General features: G+C 38.5%; 1 protein-coding gene across 2 annotated transcripts in view; it reads right to left on the reverse strand.

Moving 5' to 3' along the window:
• Positions 1 to 22,544, reverse strand: part of LOC146863820 (aldo-keto reductase family 1 member A1-A-like) — a 193,475-nt gene that overhangs the window by 129,133 nt on the left and 41,798 nt on the right. For both annotated transcript variants that reach the window (XM_085628243.1, XM_085628236.1), the window contains exon 2: positions 2,131 to 2,263. In XM_085628243.1, coding sequence (XP_085484369.1) covers positions 2,131 to 2,214 — 84 coding nt within the window. In that variant the 5' untranslated portion in view covers positions 2,215 to 2,263. The remainder of the gene's footprint in view (positions 1 to 2,130; positions 2,264 to 22,544) is intronic.

The following is a 22,544-nucleotide window of genomic DNA, read 5'->3' on the forward strand; positions in this document are numbered from 1 at the left end:
TCTGTAACTGCCACCGCAGTGATGCCCACTGTTCTGACAATTTCGGATGCAGCGAGCCTTCAAGTGCCACTGGTCACTTTATCCCTTGTCCTTGCCGTCCCTCCGTATGCTTTCCAACCGTGACTGGCAGTGACCTGTGTTCGTCTCTGACCTTGACAAACCTGTTACTACAATCTCTATGTCCCAGTTTCTGACCAAACCTGACATGCAACATCCAGTGGCAGACGGTCTACGCACAGTCTAGCCACCCTCTTCCATTCATCACCACTACTACTGGACAACCAGGAATACTGACAAATTTCACGCCAGCCTCCAAGGGATCATCTTCTGCAGTGATTCTTGAAACTATGGTCATATGACCACTCTGCTTATCTACAACTACCCTACTTCAGTGACTATTAAACATAGGCTCACCATCAGGAGCCAGAACTGACCCTTATCTTTTTCCACCGATCCACAGCATATCCTATGGTGAAACCTCACACTCGCCACGTTCGTATTTAGAGACTTTTGGATTGCACAGGAGAGCTCTTCCTGGGTTCCTGCTAATGATATCAAATCCTACCGACTACGCGGAACATGGGCATCTTCCTCTATAATACCACTTGCCTCTTCAACTCTAAAACCCCCGAGTGACCTGCTGTGTGTACCAAGGGTCATCCCTATCCCTGGTCAACTGTGTGGTACCATGGGGTAAGCATTGTAGAGTGGTGTTGGGGCAGTTGTGCTGTGGTAATGCCAGTGTTGTTCTGTGGATTTTCTAATGAAGGCGGTACTATTCTGGTGCTGGAAGTGAGAGTGCCATACTGGCTGGCAATGCAACAGTGCAGAAGGGTTGCTGTACAGTGTTAGGGTGGTAGCGTAGACCTGGGGTTGTAGTGCAGTGCTGAAGAGTTAAACCAGTGTTCATATGGTTGTGTGGTGGAGCGAGTTGACTGGGTGGCAGTGCAGTGGTGTTGAGTGGTAGTATTGCGGTGGTGTTTGATAGGAAGTCCAAAGGAGCTGATAGGGCAGTAACTTTAGTGGTGGTAGTGCTGGGGTGATAGGTGGCAATAGAGTGCTATAAGGCGATAGTGACGGTTAGAGTGTTGTGCTAGAGTAGTAGTTGTGTGGGATGGTAATGCTGGTGGAAACCATACAGTAGTGTGTTGGCAGTGCGAGAGTGCCATTGCTGCACGGTATGCAGAAGGCCATGGTCAATGCTGTAGTTGGTGGTGCTCTCTTGGGTAACTTACACAATTGAATTGTGTGGTGTTGAGATTGACATTGAGATGTGATTGTGCTGTTGGATAGCAGTATGGTGCTTTGTGGGGAATGGTAGAATTTATATGATATTACAGATAATGTTGTGGTGATAGAGCTGTGTTGACAGCTGGTAGTGGGGGTGATAGCGCAGTGAAGGCAGTGCGTGTCGGAAGTAGATAATGGTTGCTATGTCCCTCCAGTACACTGTCCATGTCGAGGTCAGGCATGTGAACTACTAATATAGTAGCCAAAGCATCACAACAACCAGTACCTGCGCCTGACCTCTACATGGTCGCTGCAGTTGGTAGGGATGTCTGTCAATGGACACACACATGTTGCAAAATCCAATGCCAGCAGAGACCAAGGATGCATCCGAGGACAAACTCCAGATGGACCACCAAAGGCAACCAAACTGATTGACTTTATGAAAATAAGTCTAAGATCTACACCATATTTTTTTGCTTTTTAACCTTTTTTAGCCCACCCTTCTGCTGACAGATTGCAGTCTTCTCTTGTGTGTATTAAAAGAAAATAAATGGCAATTATCCACTTACACTATCCTAAAACACAGTCACACCCTCAATGAGGTCCTCGAAATGCTGTATCTTCTAGCGCAAAGTTAATCAATCTACGATCTTTGACATTGGACTCCACCAATAGGTGCTGACCCGACCTGTGAGATTTGTTCTATAAACAAATGTTTGACCAATGAAACGCTGTGTTACAGATGCCCTTGTTGGTCTTCCCACGCACATCATAGGCTCCCTTTCGCAGAGCCACCTCAATGGGCAGCGTTGAGGTCCACAGGAATCCGACCATGTACAGACCGTGGATTTATGCACTTAGCGATAAGTCAGCAGGGTTTAGTATCTGCAGCCATCCTACCTGTCCCGCTGGACTCTGCCAGGTGCCAAGCCCAAGCATGGGCATCTTCTGACCCGTAGACAGCGTCACTGTCCTCCTGGCCATTGTCGTGTGTGGGGCTGGGTCTCAGGGAGATGCTTCAAAAACTATTGGCCTGGAAAAACCAGAAGAGATGGAGTCCTCCTGTTGAGTCATTCTGCGCCATGCATCATTTTAGCAGTTTCTCTGTTACTCTGCCAAGCTGGACTTCACTAACAAGCATTATCAAAGCCAACGTGTCTTGGTTCTAAAAGGCAGAACTATTGGTTACAACAATGCGTTTTTGTATTGGCATTAACTAATGCCAAACTAGCTGCCAGTGCGTCATAAGACAAACAAAATACATACCCACCGATTCCCATGCGGATGTCTGGCCAGCCAGCTTAGGATAGGTTTTCCATTGAAGCATTTGGGCATTTTCATTCTGCCGTTTTAACACAGCTATTGCCGTTTTAGAACGAAAAATTAAACGTAAAAAAAGGTTAAAAGTAAAAAAAAAGGAAATAAGCTGCTTTGTAGCACTCTGCAGCTACCAGACCCTTGTCAAAAATAAAATAAATAAAATCATTTAAATTAAATAAACAAAAATATATATTAAAGACGTAGAGTGGGTGAGAGAGGAGTAAATCGAGAACGCACAGGGTGGTGGGGAAAAAAGTGACAACTGGAAATAGGACTGAGAGCACTAGAAAGTGTAGTGTAAAGAGAGAGTACTGGGCACTCGGAGGTTAGGCGGACAAGAGGGAAAAGAAATGCCACTGGAGTGCTGGAAGGCAAATAAAAAACAAGGAAGTTCCCCCAAGTCAGCAGTGGAAAAATACAACTCATCCAATCTGAATATTGCGAAACCAAGATGCCCCCGGCAGGAAAAACACAAGAATATGGAAGAAAGCCAGTAACGCAAGCAGGGATCTCAGGCAGACAGCAAAGACATCCAATCATGAGCAAGGGGCGGACCCCAAGCCCACTCTAAGTATATGTTATGTTTTGGAAACAGTAGGTCTGCCGAGCCCTAAAACAGAAAAGCAATGGGTCTTGCTTTAGTAAGATGCTTTGCTTTTGGCAGTTATAGGTCACAAAGGTAAAAATAAAAAATAAAACATTTAGCCATTTAAAAGTGGTGGCCATATGTTTGCAATAAAAATGTTCAATTTAAAAATTGTAACGATCACATATAATTTTGGCATCACAGTCTGGGTGCTTCCTAGCACGAGGGTGTACTTGGAACAGGTATAGAGAACCACTGTTTGTTTTAAAGCATAGCACAGAAAATATGATTCACATTAACACAAAGAGAAGGCACTATTGGCTTTCAATTACTTAAACCTCAAGACACCATTTAAGAACTAAGGGGCATATTATCAAGAAACTGCGTTAACATTATCGCCGCTTTAGCGGCAGAAAACTGACGCTAAAGCGGCGATAATGGGCTTGATAATATGCCCTGGAGAATTCCAATATAAGCCCATGTTCTAGTGTCAACATGGGCTTCTATTGGAATTCTCTGCGTCATATTATCAAGGCCATTATCGCTGCTTTAGCGGCAGTTTTCTGCTGCTAAAGCGGCTATAATTTTAACGCCGTGCTTGTTAATATGCCCCAAAAGGTGGACATAAAAGTAAGCATAAAGAATGGAAAGGAAAGCACATTGGCAAAGTACAGAACTGACCCACTAGCCCTGGCATTGGAATGTGCAAAAAAGTTTGTGACTCGAACAGTCACTGCTGACTTTAAGTTCGTGCACTGATAGTTACGGATTCACATGCATGCGGATGCAATGAACCAGATTTGCAAAATGTCTACTCTGCGAAGCAAACTAAAGAGCGATGATGGATTCACCCCAGATCTGTGACTGGGGGTGAGTGTCTGAAAAGTTTCAGCCCTCCGTCCATCATCTCCTTGTGCTTTCTCTGCTATCAACACCATCTCTGCTTCATAAACACGTATTTACCATATAGAGTGAGCTGCTGCCGCAGGTAGAGAGAAGGATTACTCACACCACAACTAAACCCTTTATCAGCATGTTGCAAAATGACAACATTGTCACTAATCTATGAAGCGTCCATCTGAAAAACCATTTCTAAATTGGTATAGTATATTAACTGGTTTAGTAAATCATTACTGGGCGAAATCAGCTAGTTGACCCAATGCCTACACACACTTAACCACCTGTAACCTCAATGGCCTTGTGATGCATTAAACAGTACCTTTTCTTGTAAGTCATTATCAAATGAAATTTCAAAGTCCAAGTCCTTTGTCTCCCCAGACAAGCCTGCCTCACGGACGTGCTGTGCACTTAATTGTCAACACCAGCGCTTAATACAGTCTCCCACATGATGGCGCTGTTTTATCTAATTTAGGGATGAACACAACAACAGTTGCACATTAATCAAATATACTGTATAATCCCTGATACCTGCTGCTCAAGCCATTGATATAGCTTTGTGGGCCTGGAATAGTCTGAGCTGTCACACTTGTAAGAGTGTGATGGCTAGTAGTTGTGTTGGTTTTGCCATTGGCAACACAGGCAGGGGCAATGGGTGGTAAAAGCTGCAGTGGCCTCCTGATGATGTCCCTGGCACTTATAAATATTATTTTATTTTTACAAATTTAGCACTGATCATATGTCCCCTGTGCTGATAGCCCTCCATTGGCTATGATGAAGGATTGACCTCTAGATGCTCTGCTTTGTACACAAGACTCTGGGCCCCCTGTAGCTCACCTAATTAAAGGTACATAATGAATTACCAATTGGCTACCCAACATAGACTGTGAACTCTCTTCTCCAACCCATGAACAGACCTGTGGAGGTCTGCATTGTGTTCATCCATAACCTTTCTGCCTCCTATCTAGGGGATGCTCATCTTTTATGGTTATTACGGTATCCTTTTAAGTAGCACTCTGCCCTGGGGCAGCGTCCCCTGGATGCACTGCTAAATTCTCACTAGGTAAGTAATCAATACTTGATACGGATTCATTAGGATCGTTCAAACTACAGGATTTGTCTAATGAGCTGATTTATTGATCCACACTTGGACACGCTTTTGTTCAGAAAGCGATATCTTGCTGCACGCCCAAAAATCTTACAAATCACCCTATTGCAGATATTATCATAGCTATACCGGAGTGCATGAACCATCCAAAGTCAATATTTTGGTATCCTCCCAGTCTATTGACTTCTGGGAAACAGGATAAAAACTAACAAGTTTGGTGTCACTGGTCCCGGATGATTATCATCCTTTGCAAGAAGTGGATCTTTACAAGATCTTGTTCATTTACAAGTGTCAACATTATCCTGAAAGATATTTAGGGTCTGGAAAATGCTAAAAACAGGTTTGAAGTGAAGTGTTTATCTCTGTGGGTAGAAGGCGACCCAAATACTACCATTAGAAGGAACGTCCTTTTGCCCTGGACTCAGGGTAAATGAGATTGATGTTGATAATTCAATGCACAGGTGTTGCTTAGATCCTTTTTATATGCACCGAAAAGCCACAATTAAAGTGACTTTGTGGTAAGAAACCAAACCTAAATACCACTGAAATTCATCAGTTGTGGTTAGGTACAGTAACCATAGCTCACACACTTGTCAAACACTGCTTCTGACCTTGCATATGACAACATTCAAAACATGCTAAGTGACATCAGTGATTACATCACTGATGACATTTAAAATTACATCATTGATATCTTACAACATGTCAAGTTCCGTGTAAATCTGTTTAGCCATTTTTTTTCCAAGCATCCTCTAAGAGGTAAAATGATAAATGTCATTTTTAGGAAACTCCCGCCCCTTCCCCTTTTTTCAAACACCTGCTTGACATATCTGCATGCTACTTGCCATGGAGAACCCAACTTGGATGTACTTGTTTTGGTAAATGTTTGTGCGATTTGTTGAACAACACCAAAGTCAATAGAGCAAACCACGCCTTTTCAGTGGAAACACCGGACTAGCCATCATTAGACAGGTGCAATAGACTCTCATCTCAAATATGTGTTTATTAATTAGCTATAACTTTAGTGCAGTTTCCTGAATTTGCATTAAATTTGTCCAACATAAAACAGGTTTATCTTACTCTTAGAATTGTCAGATTTGTGAAGATTCATCAAAGGGCTTCAGTTAAAATGAGTGGGGGTAACAAAGTGATCATTTACTACTAACTGGTACCTATTCATGAATATGTATGCAATTTGGCAAACCTTCAGTGTGTTTAGTTTTCTGTTGGTGTGATAAGTTTTATGCATATAAATCAAGGGGGCAGAGTTATATGGGATGGGTCAAAAAAGTGCACAGAGCGAGAATACATAACAGACGACTGTGCAATATGGTCCGATATTGCCAATGAGGAGTTCTGGTAACATCATATACCACTATACTATGTTTAGCTTGAAAATGCTCTTTTTTTCAGTGCAGCTACCAATGGGCACTTGTTGGAATTAGAATCTCTCGTTTTCTTTATCTTTCTTGAGTTAATTGTTTTAAAAAACAATATTGAGAGCTTATGGAGCTATAGGTTTCTGCGACAGCAGAATTTACTGTGTAATTATAGATTTATAGCATTTGCCAAATAATTTGCCACATAATTTCCATAGTTAATAAAAAATGTGTTTCTACACTAAGACCACATTTTCAGCAAGTGTTCTATCTCTTCTGAATCACCCAATTTCACCTCCGAAATCTCTTGATGAAGATTTAATTCCATATTAACAAACAGTTCTTCATCTTGATTTAAACCAAATGGCTTATTTGATCCTAGCCGGATTATAAAGCGCAATTCCAGCTGTATCAATTTCTTCTACCTGTTCCCTCCACATTCATTCTTTTCAATTATGTCAGTGCCATCAAATGTTATGTCTTTTCAATTGTTTGGATGTGTCGTGTTAAAATCTTTGTGGAACAATGGATCACTGAAACAATATCCTTTGAATGGTGTCTGTTTACTGCAAAAGGAAAAGGATATTTAGTTGAGAGCCATCCCTTGTGAGGTTTGCACCAACCGTGTAACAAAGGCTGAGTGCTACTATCTATTTGGACTGAACCAAGAGAAAACATAATAACAGACTACAGCAGCCCACAACCTAAGAGAGTGTTGCGAGGAAATAACTTCACCCAGCAGGAAAAGAGGAAAGAGATCTAACCAAATGGTTGACAAAGAGAGAAGATAAGTGGCGTTGAACTCCTGAGAGGTAAGACTCATCAACATATGCTGCTACAATGAGTTTAAATTGTTACGAACTACTGAGTTTATTGTAAAATGGGAAAAGAAAGTTCATACATTTCCAATGGGTCGTGCTTGAGGTGTCCGAGAAACAGTATTTAATCAGCAACAGGAACACTTGGGGCCATACATATGAACACATTTTCTCATAGACACAGAATGGGTAAAACCCTTTGATACATCTGGCCCTTGGTAATTAGCATTAGATAACTGGTATAAGTGTCCATTATGTATACATTTGGCTTCAAAGAAAAATAAAGGTGCTTGTGAGTGGAACATATGGCTGTGGAACTGCAATGAATAGTATACTGTGCCATAAGGAAAACACATGAATGCCTCGTGAAGCATTCAGAGTAAATAAGAAAATAGGATGATAAAGACAGTGTGGAACACGATCTGAATTGTGGTTGAATGGAATGTATGAACACGAGGGTGGGGTTAACGACTGCACTCCTGGAAAAACTCATTCATGTACACTGCTATAAATGGTTTGAAATGTTATGAACTGAGGAATATAAAGTTAAACAAAAAAATCAAAGTTTAAAATATTCTCGCTGGATCTGGGCTTGACGCAACACCTATTTAACAGAAATTCATTAGCAATGAGAATGGCACTTTACAATCCATGCTTGAAGACTGGTGAAACCAGCAATTGTGGACACATATGGTTGCAAATGCAGTGCTCGGGAGGTAAATTAATAATGGTGATACAAGACTGAATAAACCTGCATTAAGAAAAGAGAAGTAAAAGCGCTCAAAAAGCATGTATACTACTTAAAATAATTTAAAATATTATGAACTGTGGAATTCAAAGTTAAATAAAAAAGTCAAAATAAATATTTTCGCTGGGTCTGGGCTTGATGGGATACTTATTCAGAAATTAATTAGCCATCAGAATAGAACTTCATAATTAATTCTCGCTGATTGGTAAATGAAGCTATCGTGGACACATTTGGTTGCCAACAAAATGCAGCACTCGAGTTCAATTAATAACGGTGATACAAACCTACATTGTGAAAAGGGAAGTACAGGAGCATTCAAAACACTTTTATATGAGAAAAGACTAAACATTCACAAAGAACAGTAGAAACTATTGCAAAAACTCTGAAAGAGAAAGGAGAGGTTGGGGAGGCATAGCAGCATCATTTACTCTCCCTCAGGTATAAGTGTGATTTGAGAAATTATGGAAGCACGGGAGATACAAAGAACAGTCGCGGCAGATGAACTCTGCTGTGAAGCAAACATAATGGTACCCGTTTAAACATACAAGGGGAGTCACACAAGATAGAACCAAAACGGAAATTACAAGAATTGCAAGGATTACCAAAAAAGAAATCAATACATGGTGGGAAATCAAAATACTTAAAAGCAAGGAGAGGTCCAAGGGGACTAAGAATTGCATTGATGCCCAACCATTATGACACAAGCACAGAATTATTGTAGGAATAGGGAGATTACACATTGAAAGCTTCAGCTGAGCTGTTGGAAATTTTATTTAACATTGAACAAAAAGTTTTATTTCCTATCGGATGATCTGAAAGACCTTACGCAAAAGTGTGAAGAATGTACCAACATGAGTAGCAATTAAAGTTAAGAAAACAAAGAACATTCTTAAGAGATAAAGAAGACTATGAAGGGAAAATGTGTATATTTGCGAGACGATTCAGAACAGCAAAAGAAAGGGCACATTGGATAAAATAACAGTGAGAGCAAGATACAGTAGACTCCATGAGCACTTCTGATTTGGATTTTGAAGGGGAGAAATTAACACAACAAAGACATGAGCATCTTAAAAAGTGCACTTTTTACAACAAAATTAGACTGTTCTTTCAGGACCAACAGCAGCGGGTAGAGAAACAAAATGAGGAAGACCAAGAGTAAAACGAAAATCAGGAGGGGGAGCAAGTACAAAAGAGTCACAAGTGGGGAAAGAGAACTCGGGGAAAACAGGGGCACATATTTGATGATTGTAATACATTCATCTCAATACCTGCTAGGTATAACAGAGATGATAGTACCATGGACGTGCTTACATGTCTGCCCTAAAGTGCATTGTAATTATACTGAAATAAAAATATTGATACGTAAGAAAATTTAAATAATCAAAAATATATACTGAGAGAAATAGGACATAGAACAAGACAATTAGAAAATACTGAAAAGAAAAGTAATCTTAAAATGGATGACATTGAAATATAACACACTTCAAATTCATTGGAAATGGATGAAGAGGAACAGATGAAACAACAACAGTCTTATTACATAGGGCTGGTATGGAAATGATGGAAGCAGGGGAATGTAAATGTAAACTCAAATCAAAATACAGACCAACATTGGAAGCAGTAAGGTAGACCTATTTTATGAACTAGTGTGTCGAGAAGTGGTAAACGGAGAAATACAAACAGAAAGGTAATCTAACAAAAGAAGAAAAATATCCTTGGAGAACTTACAAAAAAATGGAGGATACTGACATACAAATAGTTCTACGTTTAACCATTTTTTTATCTCTACGATAGCAGCGTACATTGAGGAGGCGGTAAAACAACTCCATGATCAAGAATGTTCTGAGAGAGTAACACAAAACCAACAAGATCTGGAAGACTGGCGTGGAAAAACGTTACAAAGACGAAGATTTAATTAGGAAGATTAATTTATATTCTAAATAGAAAATGCAATTACTCCAATAATGTATTTTCTTCCAAAGATTCATAATAATCCTTGTATTCGTCAACGAAGACCGATTGTCACAGCCAATGAATCTCTGTTGGAAAATACGCCCATCATCTCTGTTGGACAATCTCCCATCTTCATTGATCATTTTAAGCACCTCTGGTGAGATTTGTTATTTGAGAGACACAATGGACTTATTGCTTCAGTTTCAACATACCCTTTGGAATATATATTACAAGTTAATTACAATTGATGTAGTGACATGAATATTAATCTTGTAAAGCGCGAACTTTGCCCAGAGGCGTCAAGGCGCCACATTATACGTTTCATCCTACATGAAATAGGATTAGCTGTCTGTGGATAGTTATTGAATCATAAAGACATAGAATATCGGTAGTATAACAAAATGCTACTTTAAAGGGTAGAGATATGTCTGAGATATAACATCTTTGTTTTCAATTGGGAAATATTACGCCAAAAGCAGGGAACTGCCATGGGAGTTTCTTTTTCATCAAGTTTTTTCCAACTTAACAATGGAATAGTGGGAATAAGAAATAGACTGGGCAAAAACTGAAGAAGATTTGAAAAAAAGAATCAAGTGGGTCAGATGTATTGATTATCTGTTTATAATCTGGGATAACACAGAAGAAGATTTTGTGAAATTTTTTCTGAAATAAAATTCTAATCAATACAACTTGGACTTCACATATACAATTAGTGACAAAGAAGTGGTGTTTTTTGGACACTTAGATATTTGTACAAGAGGAAAGGATACAGACTTCTTCACATCATAAAAGTGCGGCAGCCAACAGTCTCCTACATGTAAGTAGCTTCCATCAATAGAGCCTGATCAGGAGTATCCCATATGGAGACTTTTTAAGAGTAAAATAAAACTGCTCCACAGAAGAGCAGTTAAGACAAGCATTGGCATAGCCAATAGGTCTCGCCTTTGGGACCTTATAAGTGTTTAGCCATGCAACAGTTGCATAACTAAATACTTATAAGGTCCCAAAAGTGTGACCTATTGGCTATGCCAAGCGGGCCGTGAAAGTGATCGCGATCAAACATCAAAGCTTCCGTGTGGCCGCGAAAGTGAAAGTAATCGCGGCAAGCGGGGCGCGCGCGCCCGCGCACATGCACTGTAGCTCTAGGCTGGCCTGGTAGCACTTTTTGGAGCCCTCTCAATAAGTCTCGCCAGACCAGTGCATGCGCTGGGTCAGGCGAGACCTAAAAAAGGAATCAACAAACATATCAGATATTTCTACAGAGAGGCGATTCGGACACAATAACTGAAAGAGGATTAATCAGAGCTGAAGGCCAAAGAAGAGAAGATCTTCTCATTACAAAACGGATGAAAAAGAAAGAGACCTCAAAAGATACCTATATAAGAATGATAACCATGTACACAATGGAAGCCAATTTGGCTAGCAAGATAATGAGGCAACCTTGCAAAATTCTAAAGTGTGATCCAATAATATGATAATCTAAACGGTTTTCAAAAAATGCAGAACTTGTAAAGTATGTGAAATAAGCCTAGAAACAAAGCAATTTACTCTGAGAAATGGAGAATGTCAAACAATTGACAAGAACATTTCACGTAAAATCAGATATGCAATATATGTTTTAAAGTGTTCAAGCCATCTACTCTGTGAGATTTATCAAATGTCATTTGTAGAAATGAATTTTGGAACATACTAGAGCCATCACAAAGAAAGACAGAAATTATCCAGTTGCCTGGTATTTTAAAATAGTACATCAAAACAACTGAAAACACTCAACATTTTATGGAATCAACATCATTGGAAAGAATGAACATGGAGGCAACAGTGAAAAAGAAATTGAGACATTTGAAATCACGCTACAGAATCACACTAGGATCAATGACACCGTTTGGTTTGAATCAGGATGAAGAATTGTTTGTTCATTTAGAACAAAATCATTAACCAGAGATTTCTGAGGTCAAATTTAGTGATTCCGATTAGATGAAGAAAAAAACTTGCCCAAAATAGGCTTTTAAAAGAGAACAGTAATAAATGTCATGGAATAAACTGACAGGAGGAAAAACAATGTCCACTGGAGGGCTTGATTGAACAACACAAGATGTAGTATTGCAGTACTGATTACATAACAAACCTTTTCATGTTGCTAGATATAAGGACTGATGAAAGACTAAATTAGATAAATACCAAGAAAATATTATAACATGAGAGATAAAAATTGTATGCAGCTAGGAATTCTGCCCTCATTATAACTTTTAACAAAACACAAAAACATTATGAATTATCAGTACTTTGCACATTCAAAGCATTTAACACTACGTGTTCCACAATGCAATGGGTGAGAGGAGTGTCTAGAACAGTGTTTCCCAAACTGTGGTCCGCGGACCCCCAGGGGTCCCTGACACATTCCTAGGGGGTCCGCAGGCAGCAGTTTTGAAAGCACTGCAAAGTATCTTGTTTAAATAGCAGTTTTCAAAGAACAATAAAAGTGTCAAGAAAACACCAGTGATTAATGTCCCTGCTGGAGAAAGATGAGAGTTTTGTCCAGTGGCAGCTTTGACTTATCTAATGTAGCACAGAGGGTTAATATGCCTGCTGCAAAGAACGTGTACCATGTATTTTAAAAAACAGTATTTTATATGCATATTTGTTACTGTGCAGTTCATAAGTGACAATCGTAATCTAGCACAGTGACCTATAAACTGTCATCAAAGAGCTGCTTGCAAACTGCAAGGTACAAGTTAGTGACATGTTTTTCCCAGTCTTTCATTATCCTGATGCTGCTAAAAAGGTTAATCTGGGTAGAAATACATTTTTATTGTTAAAGTCAATGCTAACCACTGTGTTATGTTCTGAATCCTGAGTTTGGGCTTCTCCAGACCAAGCACTCTTTAAAAATGCCTACCAGTATGAATGACATGTGAATTCTACACCTTGTAGTCCTCTTTGCTTTATGTAACATTTTCTATACACTGATTTACACGTATGATTCACTGTCTCTATGTGTGTGTGATGTAAAGTGCTCTGACATCCTACAATGGTATGAGAGATGCTATAAAAAATGATATACAGGTGACAGAGGGGCTATGGAGAGATGAGAGACACTGTTGGAGGGTGATAGTGGGGGAATCATTGAAGACCTCCCAGAAAGATTGTCGTATTCTGGTGCATAGTAAGGTCCTAATTTACTATTCTTTAAAAGCTAATACAATTCAATATATAATGATAAATGTGTTGTAGACTGCACCATTGTTTCCTAAATGTTTTGGGGGGGAGAGCCTCCCAAAGACCCCTTTGTAGTGGTCAGGCTCACTCACTGCACTTGGTGTGCACAGTATGGGGACTGGTCTGAAATCATTTGCTAGGGCTGCTTGGATTTCCAGTCTGGCCCTGGCAGGAGCCTCATACTGCGAAATAAAACCAACCATTGAAAAGTTAGTCACGGAGATGCAGCACCAACCTTCCCATTAACTTTTTTTGTTTTCTTGCAAATTCTTTCAATATAAAATACAACAGAAGTGGCGGAGAGTGTCGTTAGCCTCCTTGGCTTAACAACACACTCCGCCACTTCAGAAACGCAAGGCTGCACCATATTTACAAGAATATGATGCAGCCCTGCGTTTCCCCTGCGCTGGCACTACACTTAACAGGGGAAGATTGTTTATGTACAGGAAGGTCCCCTTTCCTGCACATAAAAAAATCTTGAAATATCGTTTTGTCACTTCTATGTGTGCTGCTTAATGCAGCACATATGGAAGTTACAAAATGTCATTTTTTTTTTTTAAAGATTGTTGATGTGCAGAAAGCGTCACCTTCCTGAACAAAATCAATCCAAGGCGTTTTGCAAAAACGAGGAGAAATGAAGCATTTCTCCTTGTTTCGCCAATTTAAAACCTAGTTTTCCCTGGTCTTGATTTTGGCACTGCCTCCCATTTACGCTGCCCTTGTAAATAGGGGGCTGCATCAAAATCAATGGGTGTTGCAGGGGAAACGCCCACCGCAACACCCACTGCCCACCCATTTCACGCTAAGCATTGGGTGAAAGGGGGTCTTATTTACAAGCCAGCGTTAAGCCACGTTAAGTGGCTTAACGCTGCCTTGTAAATAAGGCGAAGCCCCTATCGCCATGGGAACGTCTTAAAAAGTGATGTTCCCATGGTTATAGAGGCTTGTAAATATGCACCTAAAATCATTAGTAATTTGAGTAATTGTTTTGTGTGCACACGTGTGTTCATTTTTTTCGAATTACTGTTTTAATGTTTGAAATGTATATCCTACAAATTGCTTGGGGGTCCCCGGCTTCCAGTGGTGAGTCAATGGGGGTCCTCAGGAGTCAAAAGTTTGGGAACCACTGGTCTAGAATGAGGACATGAGTGAAAAAGGACTGTTTTGAATCCAACCCTAATAGTGTCAAAGATCGAGAGTTCGAAATACAGCCTTTGCTTTCTGTACAGTCCATGAATAATACATCTTTGAAATGATCTCCTTTGAGTGGCAGCCATCTCCTGCAAAGGAAAAGGCTATTCATTAATTTTGGAGTGGTCCCCAGTGAGGACTGCACCAGCCCTGTAACACACACTGAGCACTGGTGACTATTTGGAGAATGTATGACGTTACAACGCCATCCATTACCCCGCAATAGGTTACAACGCAGACGTTACATCGTCTGCGTTGTTACCATGCATGGCTTTACATCGCAAGTCGTTTCTACGACTTGCGCTAGATGGCGCGCTGGACTTAGGAATAGTACAAATTACTATTCCTACTCCAGTTAGTGCAACAGCAGGGAATGTGTTGTATTTGAAATCCAACACATTCCCTGGTGTTGCGTGCCATCTAGTGCAAGTCGTTGAAACGATTTGCGATGTAATGCCATGTGTGGTAACAACGCGGACGATGTAACATCCGCGTTGTAACGTACCCGCGTGGTACTAACGCTGTTTCCCCTATTGGGACCGCGATGAGATGGAAAATCTATGTACATATATATATTCACTGAAAAAACCATAGGTTTCACACACGTTATAGTTAGGAATTAGCATTTAAAAAACCATAGAAATTCAGTGAAAAAACCATAGGTTTCACACATGTTATAGTTAGCTGGACATTTTACTCGTAAAAAACCAATGAAATTGCCCCGTTATAGTTAGTTCAGCTAACTATAACTCGCGCGCCCGCAATGCACTGCTGATGACGTCACATATTACATCACTCATGACATGGTCAGTGACATCACTCATGACATCACTGATGACATCTCAAATGACATCACTGATGACATCATCCAGTGAATGTGTGTTTTTCTGAAAATTAAATATGCTTTATATATGTATTTCTCAAGGTCAATGGAAGAATAAATGGGTATATAAGTGTCTAAATGGATGCTTTGTTTTTGAAAAATTTATTGTGTAATTGACTGATTAAGTGTATCTTAGTGAATACATGGCTTAGTGAGTAATGTTTAAATGTGTAAATATCTGTATCAGTCTCTCACTTTGTGTATAAGTGGTTGCATGGGTTGGTTAGTAGCTACATGGGTGTCTATATAGGTTATTAGTTGTTTTTTTGAGTATCAGTCTGAGTGTCTGTATGGTTCGGTGGGGGGTATTATGTAGTGCATAGGTGCATGAATGAATAATTCACTCTTTGTGTGTGTTGAACACAGCATGTGTGCAGGACTGTATGGGTGGATGAGTGTGTGTATGGGTGTGTTAGTGAGTGAATGACTGTCTCAATAGTGTCTTTATGAGTAACTACATATGTTTAAAACTAGTATATGTGACTATTGGTGTATATATGTGAGTATATGTGAGAGCTTGAAAGAGTTCCTGTATGAATAAGTATGTGTTTCTATAAGTGATTGTTTAAAAGACTAAGTATGTGTAAGTTTCCGTAGAAGTAAGTGTGGTGGTGTGTGTATAACTGTATATGCAGGTGAATGTATGTTTGATTCTTTATTAGCATGAGTGACTATGTGTGTGAGTAACTCTATGGATGAGTGGCATTATGTAACAGGATGTATAGGTGTATGAGTACATATGATGAGTGAGTACATGTATGAGTGACTGTATAGGACTGTTGGTGAATGAGTGTATGTGTATGTGGATCTTAGAATTACTGAAGAGGTTGTTGTAACTGGTATTGGTATGTCCATTGTTTTGAAAATTTTAGTCTCTATTTTTGAATGTGTGTATCAAAGCTTATATTAAGGTGAGAGGAGGTCTGCCACTCTATCACAAGGATGATGTCATCAGTGATGTCATCAGTGATGTCATTTGAGATGTCATCAGTGATGTCATGAGTGATGTCACTGACCATGTCATGAGTGATGTAATATGTGACGTCATCAGCAGTGCATTGCGGACGCGCGAGTTATAGTTAGCTGAACTAACTATAACGGGGCAATTTCATTGGTTTTTTACGAGTAAAATGTCCAGCTAACTATAACATGTGTGAAACCTATGGTTTTTTCACTGAATTTCTATGGTTTTTTAAATGCTAATTCCTAACTATAACGTGTGTGAAACCTATGGTTTTTTCAGTGAATTTCTAAGGTTTTTTAAATGCTAATTCCTAACTATAACGTGTGTGAAACCCATGGTTTTTTCAGTGAATTTGCAAGGTTTTTTAAATGCTAATTCCTAACTATAACGTGTGTGAAACCCATGGTTTTTTCAGTGAATTTGCAAGGTTTTTTAAATGCTAATTTTTTTTTTTTTTTTTCATTTTTTTCAAACATATTTTTAATTTAATTTTCTTTCCTTTTATAAAGACTATGCTTAAATTTTTAAAATCCTTAAATATTTTTTTTTAATATATTTTTTAAAATAAACATGTAAAATGTATTTCCAGATTTTTTTTTTTTTTTTTTTTTTTTTTTTTAGTACGCGTACCGTAAGCTCACGGTAAGCGTACGGTTTACGCAACGTCCGTAATCTATCTACGCTGCTTGCGTATAGTTACGCACTTTGCGTAGCCGCGCGTACTGCGCGTGGGACGCGTGCGCGCTTACGCCACACGCGCACGTTACGTGGAAGTGCTGGGGAGTGACTGTTATGCGCATGCGCGTGTCTTTTTTACGCGCACGCGTACTTTTTGCCGTAAGCGTACCGTAAGCGTACCGTAAGCGTACGGTAGGTCATGTGATCATGAAACACAACTTTTGATTGGTTGAAACTACTTTCAGTTCTAGAACTCTCCTACACCACACCCATTCCCCTCATTTCTGCTTGTGATCCCTTGGGAGAAGGAGCTGGTTTGTCTTTGGGATACGATGGCAGAACAGCAGAGCTCTTCTGAGAGTGAGGCTAGCACCAGCAGCACTGTCTTGAGGCAGAGATCGAGGAAACAAAAGCCTTCTTATGTTTGGGATTATTTTACTTTTCCAGAAGGCCAGCAAAAGGTGAATGCACCCTTAGTTACTTGCTGTCTGTGTAAGCGTGTACTTTCTAGAGGTAATCCTGACAGGAAGTATTCCTTTGGGAATCACACCATGAAGAGGCACCTCCAGGATGTACACGGAAGGACACATGGTCATCTTTTTGGAGGTAACTCTTCAGAAAGACGAGCCAGTACATCCACAGCAGCTCAGCCTGGACCATCATCTGCAGGGCTGACTCCTTCCTCTGCAGGTCAGGTGAGCCCTTCATCTGTGGGGGGAGCATCTCCTTCTGCTGGCCCTCTGGAAATTAACCCTCGGTTTGCGAGGGTTGAAGTACGGTGCGCCACTTGTCACGATCTAATTACTTATAGGGAGACCAGTGTTTCCCTAGTGAACAGTAAAATAGATCAGCACACTTGTCGTACCGTCTAATATTCCCAATCTTTCTTTCCTCTGTCCCTGCATGAACACAACGGCTCTTTTAAGAGCCAACCTTACCTTTCATCTATTTTTTACATATGTTTTTTAAAACCTTTTTTTTTTTTTTTTTTACCGTACGCGTACGGTGCGCGTACCTTTTTTTTATTTTTTAAAAAAAACACTAAAAATCAATTATTACATTACAAGGTCCTTGAGAGACTACAATTATTATTATTGACTTACCATACTCACTCAAAAAAATATTTATTCATTTGTTTTTTTTAAAAATTGTTTTAAAAATGGTTGTAGTTTTCGAAAATTTTCTATATCGATCTGAAAAAAATGAAAAAAGTATTAATATTTTTTTAACAATTTATAATACAGTATACATATTTACATTTTTTTCCAAAAAATATTTTTGCCTTATTTTTGCTGTTTTCAGAATATATTGCATTTCACTATAAATTGTGAAAGCAATTGCATTCATCATTTTACAGCGGGCAAAAAAAAATAACAATCTCAAAGATTGTATTAAAAAAGCCCAGAATCTCTTCTCACTTAAACTTATCATTACAGAAATGCATATTATTCTAAAAAAATATCATCTAAAAACAATACTTATTTCTTTAAAATACCGTCTGATATGTTTGTTTCAGAAGTATAATCACAATATTATATCTCAAATAACTCCAAAATACATCTGATTTCATTTCCTTTAGGCCAAATAGTATTTTTTTTTTTTTTTTGGAATAAATTTCCAAGGGAAATCCATTAAAATTCTAAAGTTTAATCTGTCCAGATCTCACCGATTCTCTGTAACATTTTGGTTCACGAAAATTTTTTGAATAATTTATTTAGTCCACAATAGAATTGCTTACTTTTCCACATGGCCAAATAGTAATTTTTTAAATCATTTTTGAAAAAATTTCCAATGGCAGTCCAATAGCATTCCAAAATTTAAAATGTGCAGAAGTTACCGATTATCTCTAAATTATTGGTTTTTCAAAATTGCATTAAAAATTAAAAAAGTCCACATTACAATTGGTTATCTTTCCTTTAGGCCAAATGATAATTTTAAAAATATTTTTTCTAAAAAATTGCAATGGTAATCCAGTAAAATGGTAAAATTATTTTGTCCAGATCTTGCCAAGTCTCTCTAAAATTTAGGTTTCAGGAAGATTAGATAGGAATTTGCTAAATCAAAAGGCAAACGTTGTTTGAAAATCAATTGGGAATCATTACACAGTGTCCAGCCTTTTTCACATTTTAGATAAACTGTGTAATGTCCAGAAGTAACAGTAGGTCCATCATGGAAAATTATTGCAACAGTTACAAAAGTTTTTCCTGAAATTGATAATTGCTGTCCTGTAAACTTCTTTATTAAAGTATCCAATTTTGAACCATCAGCTCTACATCGTTGCATCATTAAAATTACATACTGTCCGTATTCCCTTAAAATTAATGTTGAAAACATGTCAGAATTACACTCACCACATTTCATGCTATGATTAGCATCTTTAACTAATTTTGCAAAAGTGACTGTTTTACTCTCTGGCAATGTCAAATAAATAAACCTTTCATTATCAACAATAGAGCCACATATATTATAACAATTATCACAACTATGTTCCCATTTATAAGAGAGACCAAAAAAAATGTCAATGGGAACTCCTTCTTCTTCCACTACCTGAAGAAAATACATCAAAAATTCGTGTGCATCTTGCTGTTCATTTTGAGAAAACTGTGTTCGTCCTGAACATACATCTAAAAGTTTTCTAATATCAGTAGCACTTTCTATTTGAGTTTTATCTTTACTCAGCTTTTGAAAAAGGAGACTCAGCTCTGAACAGAATCTTTTTCCCTGATTTACTATTATCTGCTCTTGCAAACTTTCCAGATAAAATGCAACATTCAGCACTACATTAGCGTAGCAGTTGACACCAGAGCTATTTTCAAAATGACATCCTACAACCTGTTCTTCATTGTCCTTTTTCTTTTTGCTTGCAATTACATCACTCCTCTTTTTTTTCCTCTTCTCTATATCTTCATTAGAGATATTCTCATTTCTCCTTTTACGAGAAACTACACGTTTCTCCAACACAGGATACTGACCTAAATGAGGAGCATAGCTTCTTCTTAATCTATTATACTCCTTTACACAGTTTGTATCAGCACTAACTTTTGAGTCATCAAAGTCTATCATGAATAAACCTGATAATGTTTTCACTCGTGACAAAGCTACATATGCCATACCTTCTTTGAACACAGTTGAACCAATGTTCACAAATGCACAATCTACAGTCAATCCTTGAGACTTGTGGATAGTTACAGCATATGCTAGAGAAAACGGAAACTGCTTCCTACGTACATATAAGTCTTTCACAAGCATAAAACGAACTGTACAACGACAAATATCTTTAACTTCATCTATCTGATCAAATTTTATCTGTAAACATTCAATTCCTTCTTTTTTCTGATAATTAATAAAACCCACAACTCTTCCCATCGCTCCATTCACTAAGCCTTTCTCAACATCCAAATTTCTCCTTAAAAATACTCTACAGTTCATGCAAACATATAGATTTTTTTCTAATCCTGCTGTTTTGGAGATGTTCTTCTCTAGTGAGTCCAATTTATTTTTCAGTTTGCCTGTTACTGTGACAGTAATTCTTCCATCCTCAATTTTGTCCACTGCTTCCAATTTCCTGATCTCTTCCTTTTCCAATTTCAAAAGCTCCTCATTAAATATTGAGCATTCACGTAGAGTTGGCATTAAGCAGATGACACTTTTGTTTTCTGCAATATTCTTGTATATTTTCTCTGCAACTATTTCTTCCTTTGGAAATAAATTATGTAGCAGCCGACTCTGTAATGCTTTTTTCCCAACTTCTGTGAGTAGTCCAATTCTGATATCTTTCAGAATACTTCCATATTCTTCATCGTTTGCTTGCCTCATATTAGTTGTAAGTTCCTTGTACTCAAAGAAGGACCAAATATTTGTATTTCCAATGCTTCCCAATGACTTCTTCGTGTCTTCATGTGTCACAGTATTAAACACTGGTTGTCCTTTAACTGGAGTAAGTTGCAAAAGATCCCCAAAAACTATGACGTGTTTTCCACCAAATAACACGTCATAGTCTGTCTTCAAAATTTGCTGCATTCTTAAATGCACAAAGGCAAGCATTAAGTTTGATACCATGCTCACCTCATCAATAATGAGAACTTGCATCTTCTTCAATACTCTTGAAACTTCCAAGGATGCTTCTCCAGTTAGCTTGTTGAATTGTATTTTGTTCTCATGCTCCACTGGTAACATTAGCAAACGATGTAAGGTGATTCCTTTTATGTTATATGCTGCTAACCCAGTTGGAGCAGTAACCACACAAGACAAAGTAGAATCCGTTTTTTGCTTTAGGTAGCTTCTGATGACTTTAATTAGGAAACTTTTTCCAGTGCCAGCTTGTCCGCTTACATACATCCTGATTGGATGAAATGATGTGCATGAGCACTCTTTTTTTACATGTAGAAATCCGTGATCAATTTTGTTTTTGATCTCTTCATAAATTTGTTGCTGCTCTTGATTCAGTTGTCTTTCCAAATTTTCTAAGTCTATAAATTCTTCTTGAGCTTGATTCATAGCCGTTTCCACTTCATTCATGGCTATTGATGCTTCATTTTCAACGATTGGTTGTCCTAGGGGATCTTGACTGTGTGTTCCTGAACTTTGGCTGTCCTGAGAACTGTCTCTAGCTATTTCTGCTGCAATTGTAGTTTCCTGTTCAATTTCTTCATTTAACATTTGCAGATAAGTTGTGAATGTATTGCATTGTATGCTGTCTTTGCAAGCATTAAATGAATCCTCATAGCTTTGAAATTCTCCCAGTAGTTCATCCTCTGTACGCCATGGTTTAAACAACTGTAAAAGAGCCAAGTAGTAAAATTCTTTCTTGTCGGTAGTGTCGCAACTCAGCTTCCGGTGATTTATCAAACTTCCTTTGGTTTGCTTCACCAAACATCCTTCCTCACCAATGACTTTATATTTTCAATTGTTGATGTCTTCTGCAGCTTTCCGTGAATAAATGTAGTTCTGCAACACTTCATAGAGACACATGTTCTCCAGATGATGACTTCTCTTGGGATAATATGTGTCCAACATGTTTGTTTTCAATATATCTGTACTTTCTGGGTCATTCTCAGCCAAATATTCAATTTCTCCAACAGATTTCAGTACCCGATTTCTCATTGCTGCAAGGCCTAAACTTGCCCAAATTATTCTTCTTGACTTCGAGTAGAGACTTGCAGAAGATAACCTATCTGAACATTCGTAGGATCCAATTTCTCGATGCGATAACATCTTCAAACTGAAACTGTACAGCTTCTTACTGACAGTCTTCTCGTGAGAAATCTCTTCCCACATTTCCTTCAATTCTGTTTTTTCTGATTTCGTAATGTAAGACGTTACATATCGTGCAACAGCAATGGAATTGTCAGCTACATACTGTATATCCATGTTAGCGTTCCACATGGATAAAATGACTGGGTTGTAGTCATTTATATTTTTTGATTCTTCTTTTCTTTTAAGGTTGTAGGTATTCTTAGGTGATTTTCTTGTGATAGTATGTCTCACAGCTGACATAAAACTGTTGACTCTTCCATTTGAAAGAACAGGTCTAGGAAATCCAAATCGACATTTAGTGTAGTATTTTTCTT

Source organism: Triturus cristatus, chromosome 2_1, assembly GCF_964204655.1.
Source record: "Triturus cristatus chromosome 2_1, aTriCri1.1, whole genome shotgun sequence".
NCBI lineage: Eukaryota > Metazoa > Chordata > Amphibia > Caudata > Salamandridae > Triturus > Triturus cristatus.